At 35.1% G+C, this 17,997-nt stretch overlaps 1 protein-coding gene across 11 annotated transcripts in view; it reads right to left on the reverse strand.

Annotated features, from left to right (window-relative positions):
• PKN2 (protein kinase N2) overlaps positions 1–15,867 on the reverse strand; it is a 192,466-nt gene extending 176,599 nt beyond the window's left edge. For all 11 annotated transcript variants that reach the window (XM_007110065.4, XM_028489180.2, XM_055084485.1 and 8 more), the window contains exon 1: positions 15,724–15,867. In XM_007110065.4, coding sequence (XP_007110127.1) covers positions 15,724–15,771 — 48 coding nt within the window. In that variant the 5' untranslated portion in view covers positions 15,772–15,867. The remainder of the gene's footprint in view (positions 1–15,723) is intronic.
• Positions 15,868–17,997: the final 2,130 nt, after the last annotated feature.

Below are 17,997 nucleotides of genomic sequence, written 5' to 3' on the forward strand. Positions count from 1 at the left end.
TGAGATCAATTAAACTCCAACTCCTAAAAGCGAACACAACACATACTCTCCTAACTAAGAGAATAATGGATATAAAATATGATTTCAAACTCAGCCTACTTTCCTGTAAATCTCTGATATATACAGATATATACATTTTACATATTTTTAATATATTAAACTTCTAAGACATTGTTTACTTCACTTGAAAACCTATTTAACATTCATTCAGCATTGCAAAAAATGTCTTTAAACAGACATAATTATTTTCTAAACAAAACTAAAACATTTCTTTATTCAAATATAAATAAAAATATTTCCATAATCCACAAGAGACTTTTCTGTCTTCCTTAAATTCAAGGTATTAAAATAAGCCTATGCATTCATTATACAGCACTGTTCAATAGAACTTTCTGTGATGATCGAAATGTTCTATATATCAATGCTGTCCATATGGCAGTCACTAGCCACATGTGGCTACTGAGCACTTAAAATGTGGCTAATGTGAATGAAGAATTAAATTTTACATTTTATTTAATTTCAATTAATTCAAACTTTAATAGCTACATATGACTAGTGGCTACTGCACTGAACAACAGTTATACCCTATCAAACGATCACAACTAGGTACAATACCTCAGTGCAATATATATTAAAAGAAGAGCATCAAAGGAAGCAACCCAAGTGTCCATTAATGGATGAATAAACAAAATGTGGTATATACATACAATGGAATATTATTCAGGCTTAAAAAGGAAGGAAATTCATGCTATAACAAAGATGAACCTTGAAGACATTAAGCTAAGTGAAATAAGCCAGTCACAAAAAGATATACACAGTATGATTTCACTTATATGTCAAATTCATAGTGACAGAAAGTAGAATAGTTTTTGCCAAGACCTGAGGAAAGGGGGTAGTGAGAAGTTAGTGTTTAATGGGTACAGTTTCAGCTTTCCAAGATGAAAAGAGTTCCTCAGATGGATGGTGGTGATAGTTGTACAACACGGTGGATGTACTTAATGCCACTGAGCTATACACTTAAAAATGATTACGATGGTAAATGTTATGTGCATTTTACCACAATTAAAAAACTTTTTTAAAAGCATCATAATCTGACCAAATAAGTACTTCTGATAAAAGAGCTAACTGGAAACCTAAAGTCACCAAAAAAGGAAATACAGTGCTTTTTTTTACAGAAGAAAACATGAGATTTGCTGAAAAACAGTTATAGTAACCCCATTAGGAATCAAGTTGTATTACATTATCCCACTATAGCCAAGAGCTGAGCATTTTACTTCTACAGGATCTAGGTGGATAGAGAACATTGTCTTTTTTAAGAAGGCACAAGGTTAGACAGAGTAAAGTCAAAGCTGAATTGCAAAGTATTGATACTTAGTGTTTTGTTGTTTGGTTTGGTTTGATTTTAGGCACTGGCAATAGAGCTGGCCTTGAGCGAGTCACATATTGAGCAACAAGAAAAATAAAACCCAGAAATACATTCAGTTAACTGTATAGCTATTTTTAACTTACTTAGAAGATAAGATGAACTCTATTTTAGTGGTAGGGCATAATAAAAGTACAGTTCTCAGATTGTAAAGAGCATAGCAAGGAAAAACTAAGGTAGGGATGAGAATACTACCACTAATAAGAAGTTACTTAGGCACAAGAAAGGAGGATAAAATTAATGTAGATAACAAAAACAAATAGATCATCCTTTTTCTCACAAATCTATCTGAATGTATTTAGGCCCAAATGCTACGATCACTAGGAGTGTTAACATGTTACAACAAAATATTTTAGGAAAGTTATTAGATGCTCAAGTGGAAAAGGGCTTATAAAATGAAGTTTATTCTAAGGTGTTTTAAAAACTATTTTATTTAAAGCAGTTTATTACTATAAGATATTTGCCCCCGCAAACAAACTAGAAATAAGTGCAGACTAAATGTTAACATCAGAGAGATATATATTATTCCTTTAAAAGATATAAAATGAGTAATTTTTTAGTGCACTAATATGTCTCATGCATATAAAATACTCACTTTGCAAGTCTATACTGTGGGTAACATGATTGGCCTATTTTAACATATATAATTTATAAATATAGAAAACATCATTCAACTTCATTAGTAATAAATTCTTTAAATGATTTTTAAATTATGTATAAACTTTAAACCATGATAAACTCTCCAGAAGTTACACACTACTACTGCTGGAATCACTATACCTCTACAATATTTTATGTTATAAAAATTCTACAAAGGACTTTGATACTACCGTGAATACTCACAACTAGGTGGCAAACTATATATTGCCTTTATAGTTGTTCTGTTCTCTTGAAAAAAAAAATGACATTCATTTTTAAAATAGCTTTAAAAATGTTAACCATTTTTTAAGCATAGCAAAGAAAAAGATTACAACTTTAAAAGTCAATAAAACTAGAATTGTATAGAGTACTAAAATGAGGGATAGGAGTCAGAAGATAACGGTTTAGGTTAAAGCAGGCATTGGCTGAGTAAACATGAACACCTGTAAACTGGGTATAATAATTCCTCCCTATGCCTAACTAAAATAATTCCTCCCTATGCCTAAGAATCAACTGAAATAATACATATAAAAGTGCTTTATAACTCAAAAATGCTTCACAAACATATAGTGATATTGCTATTAGTAATATTACTCATATATTTTCAACATCTTCCTCTTTATTTTGTATGAGGTAACCAACCAACACCAGTTTCATTTCTATAATTACCATTACAGTACAGTAAAATAAAGACTACCTGCCATCTTGCGAACTTCAAAGAAAAGAAAGGAAAGGAAAGGTCCACTTTTTTTTTTTAAGATTTAGTCAAGTGGTTTTTTTTTTTAGAGATTTGATAAGAATTTTTCTTTAGATCTGATATTTAAGATTTCCAATCCTAAAAAGGACAAACCAAAACTAAGTGTAGAATTTTGTACAGAGTTTTATGAGGTTTTAACACAATGAAAACATACACCAGAACAAAAATTTATAGTAAAATGAACTCCCCTGATGCTGGAGTGCAAAGACAAGGTTTCCATAGCAACAAAATGAAAAGTCAATTATTCTAACCAATAAGCAACAAACAACTGGACATTTACTATAACTTACACATCAAAGCTCAAACATATTCAATTAGAGTTGATATTATTTATTAATATTCAGAAGTGTATTACCACAAGTCTGTTTCTCCAGTGCTGAAATGTGAGGGACCATTTTGGAATTTGCAGATATATAATCTTAGTTCAAATCTATAAAAAGTCCAAAAGCTTCTAGGAAAGGACAAAATAAGGATCTGAACTTATTTAAACTGCTTCATGAAATCTTTGAATTGTTCTATTGCTCACTATTTACAATGCGTATTTTTTGCATGACAAATAACAGACTCAAATGAAAGCTCAATCCTAGAAGTTCATCATTTATCAAACTATCATTTTCTTATTATTCTTACACACATAACTTCAGCATACTGATAATTTAAATAAAGACAATCATGGAAATACACAAATCTTTCAGATAGCTATCCTCATTATACCCTCTATGAAGCAAAAGAGGAAAGAAAAGAGGGGAAAACAACCTATGAAGTATGATCAGTTCTCTAGATCTCTTATGCCCAACTTCAGCCAGCCTGTCAACCACAAAACTTAAATATTTAAAGAAAAATGAAGTAATCCTAAAACATAAACATGCAGGGGAAGGATTACTGTTTATTATATACCAGGAACTGTATGTACATCATTTAAAAAAATACATCAGGGAAATGCAAATCAAAACCACAATGAGATATCACTTCACACCGGTCAGAATGTCTATCATCAAAAAGAACACAAATAACAAAAGACAGAAAAAGAAAAATATCGTATGATACTGCTTACATGCAGAATCTAAAAAAAAAAAAAAAAATGATACAAATGAACTTATTTACAAAACAAAAACAGACTCACAGACTTAGAGAACTAACTTATGGTTACCAGGGTGTGGGGGAAGGAGAGTTAGGGAGTTTGGGGTTGACATGTACAGCTGCTATATTTAAAGTGGATAACCAACAAGGACCTACTGTATAGTGCAGAGTACTCTGCTCAATGTTATGTAGCAACCTAAATGGGAAAAGAATTTGAAAAAGAATAGATACATGTATATTTATAACTGAATCACTTTGCTGTACACCTGAAACACAACACTGTTAATCAACTATATTCCAACATAAAATAAATTTCAAACAAACAAACAAATGCTGGCGAGGATGTGGAGAAAAGGGAAACCTCATACACTGTTGGTGGGAATGTAAATTGGTACAGCCACTGTGGAAAAGAGTATGGAGGTTTCTCAAAAAACTAAAAATTGAACTACACATGACCCAGTAATTCCACTCCTGGGTATGTATCCAAAAAAAACAAAAACACTAATTCTAAAAGATACATACACCCCAGTGTTCATAGTAGCATTATTTACCATTGCCAAGATATGCAAGCTACCTAAGTATCCATCCACAGATGAATGGATAAAGAAGCTGTGGTATATATACAATGGACTACTACTCTGCCATAAAAAAGAATGAAATTTTGCCATTTGCAGCAACATGGATAGACTTGGGGGGTATTATGCTAAGTGAAATAAGTCAGACAAAGACAAACACTGTATGGTATCACTTACATGTGGAATATAAAAAAATACAACAAACTAGTGAATATAATAAAAAAGAAGCAGACTCACTGATATAGAGAACAAATTAGTGGTTACCAGTGGGGAGAGGGGAGGAGGTAGGGGCAATATAGGGGTAGGGGATTAAGAGGCACAAACTATTATGTATAAAATAAACTACAAGGATATACTGTACAACATAGGGAATATAGCCAATATTTTATAATAACTATAAATGGAGTATAACCTTTAAAAATTGTAAATCACTATACTGTACACCTGTAACTTACATAATATTGCACATCAACTATACTTCAATTAAAAAAAAACTTTACAATAGCCCTGAGCCAGAAATTATCACCATTTTTATAAGAAAACTTGCCTCATGGAGCTACATAACCCACAAAGTCAGACAGCTAATTTGTGCTAAATATGGGATTTAAACCTAGATCTGATCTGTATGATTTCAAAACTTTACCTACTAGACCAGTGACTTCAACTAGGCCTTAAAATTATTGATCAGTAAATTTCCAAAAAGAAATTTGGCAGATATATATGATTACTGGTTTATTATTTTGCCAGTTAGAATACAACTATCAGTTATTCTAATCATTTCTTAAAAGAGAGTACATTTAGACATCAAGAATGGAAGGATATAAAGAGAAGCAGAAACAGCAAAATCTCAGAATGGAGTATAGTCCACTTCTCTACTTATAAACTGGCAACTTTATATAGACATATACAGAATACATACTCATACAACATAGTCCTTAGGGTGAAAATATCATCATGAACAGCACTGGTCCATGGCCTACTAGTTGTAACATGCTTAAGTATCTTCAAAAAAAATGCATACTTTTAAAACTCAACGAGGCTTCCTTTTCTTTACGTACCAAACTGATAATGCATCAAGAATTGATAGGGTCAAGTATCTTTATTGTCACAGGCACTTCTAACTGACAGGCTCATTAGTAGACAAAAGAATACTTCCCAGCTCCTCAAGGCTCCCAAGAGAACAGAAAATTAGATAACTTTTACTGATACAGCAAGAAATAAGTTTTGCTGTTTACAAGTATACCTGTTTTCTAAGGAGGACTGATTCTTTTAATATATAAGGTCTTGTTTGATGAACACTTGAGGAGCTTGGCTCTGCCTTTTGAGAGGAAGAATTTGAGGGAACTGAACTGTTCCTTCTTTAGGGAGAGAAGAATTTGGAGTTTTGATGGCAAATAAGAAAGAAAGGATTGAAGAATAGACAGGAAGTTGAGGAGAGAGGAGCCAACCATGGGATATGAAACTGGGTATACTATGGGCGAGAGGACTAAGTGAAATATAAGTATCTTTGCTGAAACCAATTAAGTTGTTACATGCCTATAAACATGTATAGAAACAGAAACCCAGGAAGCAGAGGGTGCCCTGAGAATTTAAATGCTTCCCACCAGGAAAACAGAAATCTTGGGGAGACTTAGGATTTCCATGGGCCATAAGATTGTGGGTTCAAGCCTATCCTACCTAGAGCTTGAAGGTAAGATCTGTCCTTCAGATCAACTAGCTAGTCATCAAGAATAATCCTAATGAAAAAGCAAACATTGGCATTGTTGAGAGCGAAGGAATGATATAAAATAAGACATGCTGCACAAAGTGAAATGCTAGGGTAAGAACCTGAGCAGACAGGAGATAGGGGGTGGTTACTGGAGTGGGGTGAGTCTGGGAAAAGGAGGAGCAGAGAAAAATGCCCAAAGAAGAAAGAGAAACTATAGTATATGGGTTAAGAGGAATTTGTCCTCTCAAGTCAGAGAGCATCTTGGTTCATGCCAATTATGTGACCATGGAGGTTATTTCCTTTAAGCTTTTGCTTTCTTGCCTATAAAGTAGAGATAATAGTACAAATTCAGTAGAATTGTCTTAAGGATTCAGTGAAATAACATCAATATAAATTAGTTACAATTTGTTTTTAATAATATAAAAATTGCTATTTTTATTATTACTTGCTTCAGCTGTATCTAGACTTTGTTCCTTCTGCCAGTAGAAAATTCTTGGTCTGAGATGAGGAACTAAATTATTACGACTAAAGGTAATAAACTTAAAATCATGTACATGTCAAGTGGCCCTACCCAAAGAAAAACGACGCAATGCAGTTCTGCTCCCTCAAAAAGACCATAACAAAAGCAGGAGAAAAGTTTTAGGTAATAAACTTAAAATCTGGGGACTTTTAGACATGAGCCTGTTATTTATTCAACAGACATTAACAAGTAGCTACTATGTACAAGTTGCTCTGCTAAGGACTAAAGGTGTAAAGGTGAAGACAGGACATATAATTCTTTTTGTCAAAGATTTTAAGCATTCAACACAGCAGAGAAAATGAGGGAGAATGCAAACAACTATGGTGCAATACAATGTATGGTAAAAGTCATGAGATAGAAAATATTCTATGTAAGTTTTGAGGAGACATTATACATGACTAGGGGAAAATAAGAAAAAAAATTAAAAAGCAGATCTAAACTAGGCCCTAAAGAAACATTCCAGTTGAAAAAAATAAAACAATAAAATACAGACAGAATACAGGTGAGGAAAAATCACTAATCATGGTGTGCCTAAAAAATAGGCTGTTTGCATGAAAAGAGTTAAGAATTAAAAGGTATTTTGGGGGGCTTCCCTGGTGGCACAGTGGTTAAGAATCGCCTGCCAATGCAGAGGACACGGGTTCAAGCCCTGGTCCGGGAAGATCCCACATCCCGCAGAGCAAGTAAGCCCATGCGCCACAACTACTGAGCCTATGCTCTAGAGTCCGCAAGCCACAACCACTGAGCCTGCATGCCACAACTACTGAAGCCCGTGTGCCTAGAGCCCAAGCTCCGCAACAAGAGAAGCCACTGCAATGAGAATCAACGAGGAGCAGCCCCTGCTCGCCACAACTAGAGAAAGCCCACGAGCAGCAATGAAGACCCAATGCAGCCAAAAATAAATTAATTAATTAATTAAGAAAAAAGAAAGAAAGAAAATCCTCCACGGGATTGCCTTTGCACCTGCGTCAAAAAAAATTTTTTTAAAAAGGTATTTTGGGGCCACGGCAATGACAGCTTTCAGCTCTGAGCTAAGAAATTAGGACTGTATCTCACAAGCAGTCAGGAGTCACTGAACATTGCAGACAACTTCTGAATCTAGCAGTTGTACATAATCTAAACAAAAACAGAATGAGACTGAAGAAGTAGAGGTAGAATATCAAGATATTGTAATCATCCAAATGATAATGAGAGCCCAAACTTGGGCAGTGGCAAAGCAATGAATGAATTCAGTTTACATAAATAGAAGAATCAACTGGAGAGGCTGAGACAGCAGTCAAATAAAAGTGACCAGCAGATCTTTCTAACACGGGCAACAAGAGAAAGAATGATCACCTTCAGAAATACAGACAAGTCAGATGTAGTAAACGGGTCATAGAATTAGTCATAGAAATCAGTCATTTATTTATTAAGCATTATTTATTCAAGCATGTATCAAGTGTAAGCCATATGTCAGGTGCTAGGGGCATAAAACTGAGTAAGACCTAGTTCCTGTCCTGAAAGTGGGAGATACACATATAATTTAACAATTAACTGCCATATTGGATGATATATTCAATCACAGGAGCTGCAAAATGAGAAGTAGGCTAATTTGCCAATGGATCAAAATGCTACATGACCAATCACTAAATTTACTTATTTATTAAAAATGTACCTTAAGTAAAAGTCTTCTTGATTATATGATATGAATATACTTATATATTCAACAAATACACTTTTCTTAGTGGAATTTTAAGGAGTGCCCAATTTGTCAAAAGTTTTTTAGGCATACCATCAATAAATTTAACAAAAATTAAATATAAAATTTTTTTCATCAACAGGTATCACAGCAATGGTAAGAACTGCATTTAGGATTCCAGGTTTGTAAATACCAGTAAATTCTGCAAGAGATGATTATTTTCTATTTTATATCCAGTATTAAATCTGATCAGCTACAGCACTTTATTGACAATCTATGCATATAACTGAATAACCAATTCACATAATTCTAGACTTGGAATATATTGTCCTTCAAATGAAAGAATAAAATGTTAATAATTAGTAATAGTAGTAAATTTGCACTGAAAAGATATGGAATGGGAAAATAAGCAACTGATCAACTATTTACATATATAATTTACACTATTTATTTCTAAATTTACCCTTTGAGTCAAATAACATTTGAGTGCCTAGTATGTGTTAAACAATACAATATTTTATACAACTTCCTATAGTTGTTCCTGTGGATACTTCGTAAATCCATGAGTCATAAACTGTATAACTTTACCCTTTCTATACCAAACCTAGACTAGATATTACGTGCAGGCTTTCTGATCACAATGATGTAAATGATTTTCAATATTTGCCAAAAAGGTAAAACACTTAAAACTGTCCCTCTCACAAACCCCCAAAAGAAAGTGAAAAGACAAGTTACAAACTGAGATAAGACATTCACAATACACACAAAGGATTTATATGAGGAATATAAAGAACTCTTATAAATCAATTTTAAAAACACAGAAAAATAGGCAAGACTCATGAACAGAAATTTCACTGAAGAGGAAACATAAAAGGCCAGTAAACATTAAAAAAAATGTTCTACATCAGTGATGATCAGGAAGATGCAAATCAAGACCATTTGATGAGATCGCATTTTACACTCTTCTGATTTGTAAAAATTAAAAGACAATATCAAATGTCAGAAAGGATGGATGACCAAGGGATCTTTTATCTCTTACCTGCTGACATGACTATAAATTGGTACAACCACACTGCAAGCTGGGCATTACCCTGTGAGGCAACAATTCTACATCTGGGTATATAATTAATAGAAACTCTTACATATATGCAATAACAAAGAATGCACAGAACATCCATAGTATCATCGTTCACAATTACAAAAACCAGAAAATAAATAAATGCCCAACAAGGAAGAGTCAGTGGATAAATATCCAAATATCCAATAAGGGGAGAGTTGAATATTTTACTCATTGAAATATCACACAGCAATTAAAATGAGTGATTACAGCAACATACAATAATATGATTAAATCAGCAATAATAAGTGAAAAATCAAGTTTGGAGAGATTATATTGAACACAATTATATAAAAACAACTAAAATAAAAGATATAACTTTTAGAATTGTATATCCAACAAAACTAAATGCAAAGAAAGAGAATGAACACAGGACTCAGGATGATGGTTACTCTGGATGACAAGAAGGTGGAGGTAGGGGGATGGAATGAAGAAAAACCATGTATAGGTTAAGTTCCTAGCTTTTAGGGGGAGTTGGGGAGTGAGTGGTGGTCCATGGGTGTTTATTACCATGATATATGGATGGATAATGATTAATCCAAACCAGTGTACCTAAGGTTTAATAAAAGGAAAAAAAAAATCTGAAAATTTAATGAAATTTGTTCAATGAAAATTCTGAAACAGACAAAAAAAGCACCTCCTTAGAGAATCTCTAAGGAAACAACTACAGGAAAGGGAAAACAATGATTAATTGTAAAATATATGATATTTAGCATACATATTGGGTGGTAAGTATATTTTCTATAATCTAAAATAAATTCTAAATTCTGTAATAACAACTTTCCAATAAATCGTGATGTTTGTAAGCCAGGGCAGTAAAGCTTCAACCAATTAGAAAAGGTAAACATTGCCAAGTTCCTAAAATAGATAAATCCTAATAACAGTATATATTATGTAATTCTTGTCTATCAGTTCTTGTCTATCTCTATAACATGACACCAACAGTTACCTTCAAATCTAAGGTATTTATCATCAAATACACTCCTCCCAGGCTTTCCTGTTCTTCATTTTTAACAGACAATATTTATGTATATAATGTTAAACAAATTTAATTTTTCTGAGATTGTGAAAAACTGAATGTGACAACAGAGCTAGTTTCAAATAAGATTTCATTAGATAAAATTAAGAGAAACTACACATGTATCAAAATAAATGTTCTCTATTTCTGCTTTTCTAAGATATTAGAAGTTTACTTTTTCATTAGTATGTTTTTCTCAGTCAAGATTTTAAGTATCTTTTTAAAGCTTTTAACTAGTTTTGACTTTCTTTGTTGCCAAGTTTGAACTCTGCTGCATATCAAAAGTTATTCATATTAAATGTTACATGATTTCTGTCATACTCTAATTAGAGTAAAATTGGTTTTTGAAATACAGAAGACATTTGACAATTGTTCAACAGAGTACACAGTACTAGAAAATGATGCAAAATTAACTACTCTGTTCAAGTATCATATATGCTTCTGGAAGTAACATTATTTTAAGTGATACTCATCTCTCTATTAACTAATTAGAGATGATCGAAAAACATGATCATTTTAGAGCCATCATTTTATAATACCAGTTTCAGCACAAAGACTTACTCAAAATAAAAATATTTTGAGATAAAAAAGTCAATAAAGCTAGTTTGATCCACTTATCTAGAACTAGTGGCAATTTTTTTTTAACCTACAGCTATTTCTATCTTAAAACTCTATGAACCTCATTTCTCTTTACAATTCTAATAAGTAAAATAGGATACAGAAGGGAGGAAAAATATCAAATCAGTATGTTGTATACCTTAAAAATCACATGTTGTATGTCAAATATATCTCATTTTTTTTACAAAAGGGAGAAAAAGGAAGAAATGGACTCAAATGCCCTGGGACTTATAAGTTGGAAAAGCTTGTCAATTACTCTGATAGAACTATGAGCACCTTCTATTTTCTTTGATGCTTTTCTGCATTTTCCAGATTTTCTAGAATACACTTGTATTACGTTGATAATTTGAAAAAAAAAAAAACTGTAAAATGTCTTACCCATCTGCCTACTTTCTCATGCTACATTCCCCCAACTCATGCTAGTCTTAATCCTCCCAACACAGACACCTTCTACGTTCCAGTATCACTGCAAAATTAGATGCCACCTCCTAATTTCCCATCAAATGTGTAAAATAAGAGGGTGCTGTATGTAGATATAACATAACTAGTGCAGAAATCCCTTTTGAACTTTTTAAGGGAATATTTTTGGGACAAGGGATTAGAAATGTAAATTAAAGAAAACTAAGTAATTTCTTAAGTCAATGATCATAGTCAACTTTTAACAGTCAAGACATTTCTCATCCTAGGTAACAAATGGAGCCTTCTCGTCAATGTACTGTGTACCTACTCAGTGAAAAACATTAGCTTGGTTACACAGCTTAAAATTTTAAAGCAAAGTTTATTTTATGGACAGTCTACAGAGAAACGTGAAATCTTTTGGAAGGTTTTGGGAGAACATTTGACAACTTTCATCAGAAACATTAATTGTGAAATGAAAAAAACCTGCAAAAATGTTATTGTACTGTTATTCTTTGTAGAATGTTATACCTTATTTGCAATAATAAAGCACTGTTAAATTATAGACTACCAAATAAAATGTGGAAATCCCTTTTCCTTGTTAGAGAGGAACCTAACAAGTAGTATAAAGTTTATATTAAAGTTAACTCTGGTTAACTACATTTTGGGCCAATTTTTAGAAAATTCACACATTTACAATATTGGAACGCAAAACATTTATGGGTCCACATATTACAAAATGGTGTAGTGGAAAAGATATAAATCCAAATTCAAACTCAGACTTACATTGTGAACATAAATGACTGACTTAACTATTCCTGAACTTAGTTTCCTGATCTGTAAAATGGAAATAACAATACTCACTTTATTGGATTGTTTTAAAGATTACATAAGGTACACAGGGTACCAAGTACAATGTCTAACATACAGCAGATAATCAATAAACGTTATTTGCACTCTCCTCTAGAAAGTGAAAGCCATATCCTGTCATCCTTATGCCCTCCAATATACCTTTTGTAGCTACTCAATAAAGGTTTCTTGAAATGAATCCCTGTAACTTAAGACCAGCTACCTCAACCTTCCACTTGAGCAAGTCACCTCTACCTAAATAAATTCTGCTGAGAATGGAATTCAAGATTCCCAACACTTTATTAGCTATTTTGATGAAGATGAATATCCGATAATCAACAAGGTAACTTTATAAGTATGCTACTCAATATTTGGGTCTGCACTCTACAAAATTACTGTTGTAGCCAACATTTTCATTTTGAGATTCTTTATATAGTTTTCATTAACTCAGTTTCCTTGAAAATAATCTTTAATTTCTTTGGCCTCATGAAAGTATCACACTCATTTTCCCACTACACTTCAAATAAAAAACAAGAGAACTTGACGTAACAAGTTAATTACAAGAAATGAAAATTAGAAATTGCCAACTAAGTTTATGTTTTTTAACAGCCTATTTTTATTTTTACCACAGCAAATATTCTTCCTTACACATTGAAGCCTCTAGCCTTCAAAGTTTGTGTACACTTTATTAATGATTCCTTGTTGAATGTCTCCTAAATTACTAACAAGAGTTAGAAACATTACATTATATAGAAATATTACAATAATAACAAGACTGTGGTTTCAGATTTTCTTTGTCTTTCCACAATCAAAAGTTATTAATAAGCCAATTCCACCTCAAGTAAAGTATTTCAAATTCTGCCATATAATTCGAAAAATAATGTTTTACATGTTGGATATATAATGTTTCTAAATAAATAAGTATAAATTTCATTAAAAGAAGTTGTAACATGCAACTTTCAGAGTGAGAAAAGATATGGCAAAGTAACAATTTCAACTAAACAATTTAAAAACTTGCTACACAAATTACTATTTAATTACTTAAAATCTGTATGGCAGAAAAGCATTAAGAACCTCACATTAAACAACTTTTCAATTTAAATAAATTCAAACAACTTAGAAGGTTTTTAAAAACTGGTTCTCCAAACAAGTTTGATAAATATTTGGTTACTATATTCTAGTTTCATGACCCAATGAAATAATAAAATGTTTGAACAGATGCATATACTTGGTGAAGCAAATTTTATCATGGTTCATCTTGAGTGCTGATATAAATAATATTTTCAATTATTTTAATAAACATGATAAAGTCCAAATGCAGTAACTTTTATTAGAATTGGGAGTCAAATACACCAAGAAAAATGTCCTGGATATACATGACAACCTAAAATGTAACACTTATTAAAAACTATTCCTTTTCTGGAGGGGGTTACATTTTAGTTTATTTAAAAGTCTAACTTTAGATTAGACGTTCCCCTAGTTTGGTCCCATTTTAAAAATACTCATATTTAAGTATTCCTATTTATTTGACTTGCTTCTTTGTTATTGTAAAAAATGGTCTTATTAAAAGTCCCTAAATGTTATATTTTAATATACGTGAAAATATATTTTCACATTCAGTACCAAAATAAGAGTTTTTTATGTCAACTTTCTATAAAATACAAATAAGGATGCCAAATACTTTATGATTCGGAAGCCACTCAAGGAAAAATTCTCCTGTTATTTTCATGGCTTTTTTTCAGTCAGAAGTAAAATATGCTTTTCAAATTTCAAGACTAGGCAATGGAAATCATTTCTGATGTGCCTCAAACTTCATTTCAAAAGCTCACGTAAAGTAATAAAACAATAAATTCCATTCATTTAGCAAACTGGTATGCTGGAAGACTTCCTTAGAAAAGGTTAAGAGTAATTAAAACACTATACAGCAACATGTTCAATAATATGAAATTCAGCCTTGCATTTCCAAAGGATTCCAAATTTGCAAAAGTGCTTTGATATACCTTGTTGAAATCTATTTTTATGGAGGAAATATCGAGTATTATAACAATGCCTTCAAGCTGACATCTAACTGCACAATAAACCAAGCTAGTATAGGAATTTATCGAAAATACATTTAAACAGCAAAAAATTTAGAAGCAACTGAATTTTGAAATCATCAAGAATGAACCATTCAGAGTGTCTAGATTCAGCCTTCTCAAAAAAATTAACTGCCCAACACACAAAAACAAATGTAAGTAGGCTTCTTTTTTTTCCTCTTAACTCCCATCTCAATCTTCGAGTAGCTAAAAGACGACTATATTTAAACAAACCAAAATAAGTTTAAGTCAAAGAACAAGCATGAAACTTTAATCCGGATGTAAACATCTCTGGGACACTCCAAAGTAAAGAAAAATAAACCCAACAAGGTAGCGCACGTACCCTGCACATCAAAGAGACCTAAACACCAAAATCGTGCCTACATCATCAAATATTTAGCTGGAAAATGGGAAGAATAATATTGCTACTCAACGTGGACTTTAATAAAGGAATCTATTTTGTTCACATCTTCTGCAAACATGTGGTGTCCAACATTTTCCCTTAGTCGACTGCTTTGCCGTTTGTAAACAACTTCTGTAGTTCTTTTTTTGGTATTCAAACAGGAGGGAAAATGAAAGCCTGAAAAGCATCAGCATCTGAGCTTCCGGATCTGAGCCGGGAGTAGCTGAGAAGGGGACCATGTAACTATCACTTGGTAAAAAAGAAATAAAAGGGTTAGCCCTCAAAATAAAAGAAAGAAATCTAGTCACCTCAAGAGGGTTGGTGAAGTGAAGCCAGCATTTGGTGAGACACTTTTTTTTTGTTTTTTCTTTAAAAAAAAAAAAAAAACTTGTCTGGGGGCTGGAAGTTATGGGGGCGCTCTTTGTGCAGAGTCGGAGGGGAAGGGGAGGGACAAGAAAACAGCTTGGGAGTCATTCAAAGGAGTTTAAGGAGCGGTGTTCGAGGGAAAGACGGGGCGGGGCCCGGCCCGCAGGAGGTAGGGGGCGCCAGGGGTGTCCGCGAGCGGCTCTGACACCGGGGAGGGGGAGGCGAACTGGCCGCCCCGGGGACCGGGTGAGAGAAGACTCCGGCCGCAGGATGGGGTCCCTCTGGTAGGCAGAGTCAAATTAAGTTGGTGGCAGGCCACGGCTCCGGCAGGGGCAGAGGCTCTGGCTCCAGAAGGAAGCGGCTCCCGAGTGACATCCCCGAGTTTCCTCACTTAGCGGGCTAGAGGCGCGGCGGCCGCACGGCTCCCCTCGGCCCCCTACCCCGCGCCAGACTCTCTCCCTCTGCTCCGCCAGCGCCTCGCGCACGGGCCGCGGCCCTTACCTGCAGCTCCGTGAGCAGAATCTCCCCCCGTTCGGGGTTGGACGCCATTGCGCTCCGCTCTGGACTCCACACCTGGACGGGGCCGCTGCTGGCGGGCGAAGGGAGAAGGCGGGACGGGATCCGGGGTGGGGGGTGGGGGGTGAGGAGCGGGGAGAGAAAGAAAAAAACCTAGGGATTCATGGAGGCGCAGCCCCTGCTGGAGGCGCGGCTTATTTCGCCCGGTTCTTGGAGAGCGGCGGGGAGCTGGAACACTCGTAGCGGGCTCCCCCTCGCCGCCGCCCGCCCGCGCTGGACTCTCTTGCTCAGTCGCTGCCTCAGGGCGACGCCAGGAGCCGCCTCAAACCTCTCGGTGCGGGGCTGTGCGGCCGCGGCGGCAGCTCCTCCTGTCGCACCATTTGGCTGTCACCGCGTCGCAAAAGCGGCCTCACTTGGCGGCTGCCGGGGCACGTGACGGCCGCGGCCACCGCCTCCCGCCGGGCGAAGGAGGTGGAGCGGAGGGGACCCCGAGGGCGGGAGCGGGGCGGGGCGGGGCAGCTTCCGACCAGGCTCCGCGGCGGGGACTGCCATTGGACCCGGCCGGGGTGAAAAGTGTGGAGCGGACTAGGCTCGCGTCTCTTGGGAAGAGGGAAGAGGAAGAAGAAAACACACGCCCGCTTTCCTGCTTCGTTTAACTGCCCCGCCGTGAACGCTAGAAATCAGGAAACTACTCGCTCCTTTTTGTTTTTTTCCCCAGGTCCCTTTCTCTTTGCTTGCCACAATTTAGGCCTAACGTAAACAGACCCTTTTCTAACCTCCACAGCCCAAAGAGTTTCGGGACTCAAACCTGATAGAATATTTCCCAGCCCAAGCTATTAATATTGCCTTTTGCTCGCACCCACCCTCTGCGCGCCTCTGCGACCAGTAAGGTGCTCAGCTGGCGAAAGTGGGGTGTGGTCTGTACTTTTCAAGAAATGTTAGCGGCTCTCGACTTCTGGCAACTCTTAATGCACAGTTTTTTAAAGATACCTTTTCCCAAGCGCTGCACTACTGTGGTTTGGGCTTTAGTATTACGCTGAGTTTAGAATTTAATTAGTTGGCTTCTTGAATTGTTTTAACTGAATTTAAAGTGAAGGCAGTGGGGCGGGATGAGCCCCGTGAATGGGAAAAAGCCAACTTTCCCTGTTGTAGTAAACATCCAGGTAAACCTATTAGTAACATGTAGCTAAGTAGTCTTAAGTTGGGGGTTTAAGAAATGACACTATAATATTCAGGAATGTCAACAAAATCTCCATCCCGTAGCTTTTGTCTGAGTGAATGCATATTCTAGGCACTTGCTTAACTTTTGATTATTGGAGGCTGAGATGCCATGGCTTTGTTAAAAACTGCTTAGGGAAAGTGATAGGGATAGTTTAGTTAGATAGCTACTTGAAGAATGGCTTAGTTGGCATACTTCTTAAGTATGCTATCATGAACCTCTTACGCTGCATGTAAGATCTGTTGGGCTGATGCTAGGACTTAAGTTTATTTTTTTACCTTCTAAAGTCTAATGCATTTGTTTGACAAACACTTGTCTAGAGTTCTGTGATCACATTTTCTGAACTCCAATTCATGTGATAGAGAATTTCTCTGGTGAGTCTTTCAAAAGTTTAAAAACTTTATATGTTTAATACATAGCCTTGGTAAAAATGATAATTAAAATATATGCTATAACAACACTTGGAAAAACCAGGATAAAAATGCCCTTCCTGGTAAGAGCCAGACAGTGTTCTAGACCCTGGAGCTACAGCTAGGATTAAGAAAGAGTCCTTGAACCTGGAGTAATTGAGTCCTTTGGAGAAACAGACTTGTGTCCAAACAACTGTACTGCAATTTTAAATGGTAGTCACAAAACGTTAGGGGACCACTGCATTCAGATAGACAGATGATAGATAGATATACATAATTTGTGTGTAATAAAAATACATTACATAAAATTTACCATTTTAACAATTTTAAGTATACAATTCAGTGGCATTAAATGCATGCAGACATATTTTGCTTATTTTTCTTTTGCCTTACTCCAGAATGGATTTGAGATAGCTGGCACACATAGTAGGTGCTTAATAATGATGTAATTTAAAAGTACCTATGTAAGGAGTTAGAAATATAGTGAATGAGCATTCTTTTTAAAAATAAATTTAGATATAAGGGAAAGATGTTCACCTTTTAGTACCATGGTATTTTAAAGCTAGAAAAGACTTAAAATGTTGAGTCCAACACTTACTATACGTAGAAGAAAATAAGCCATAATTTACT

The sequence above is a fragment of the Physeter macrocephalus genome, chromosome 4 (genome assembly GCF_002837175.3).
Source record: "Physeter macrocephalus isolate SW-GA chromosome 4, ASM283717v5, whole genome shotgun sequence".
In the NCBI taxonomy this organism is placed as follows: domain Eukaryota; kingdom Metazoa; phylum Chordata; class Mammalia; order Artiodactyla; family Physeteridae; genus Physeter; species Physeter macrocephalus.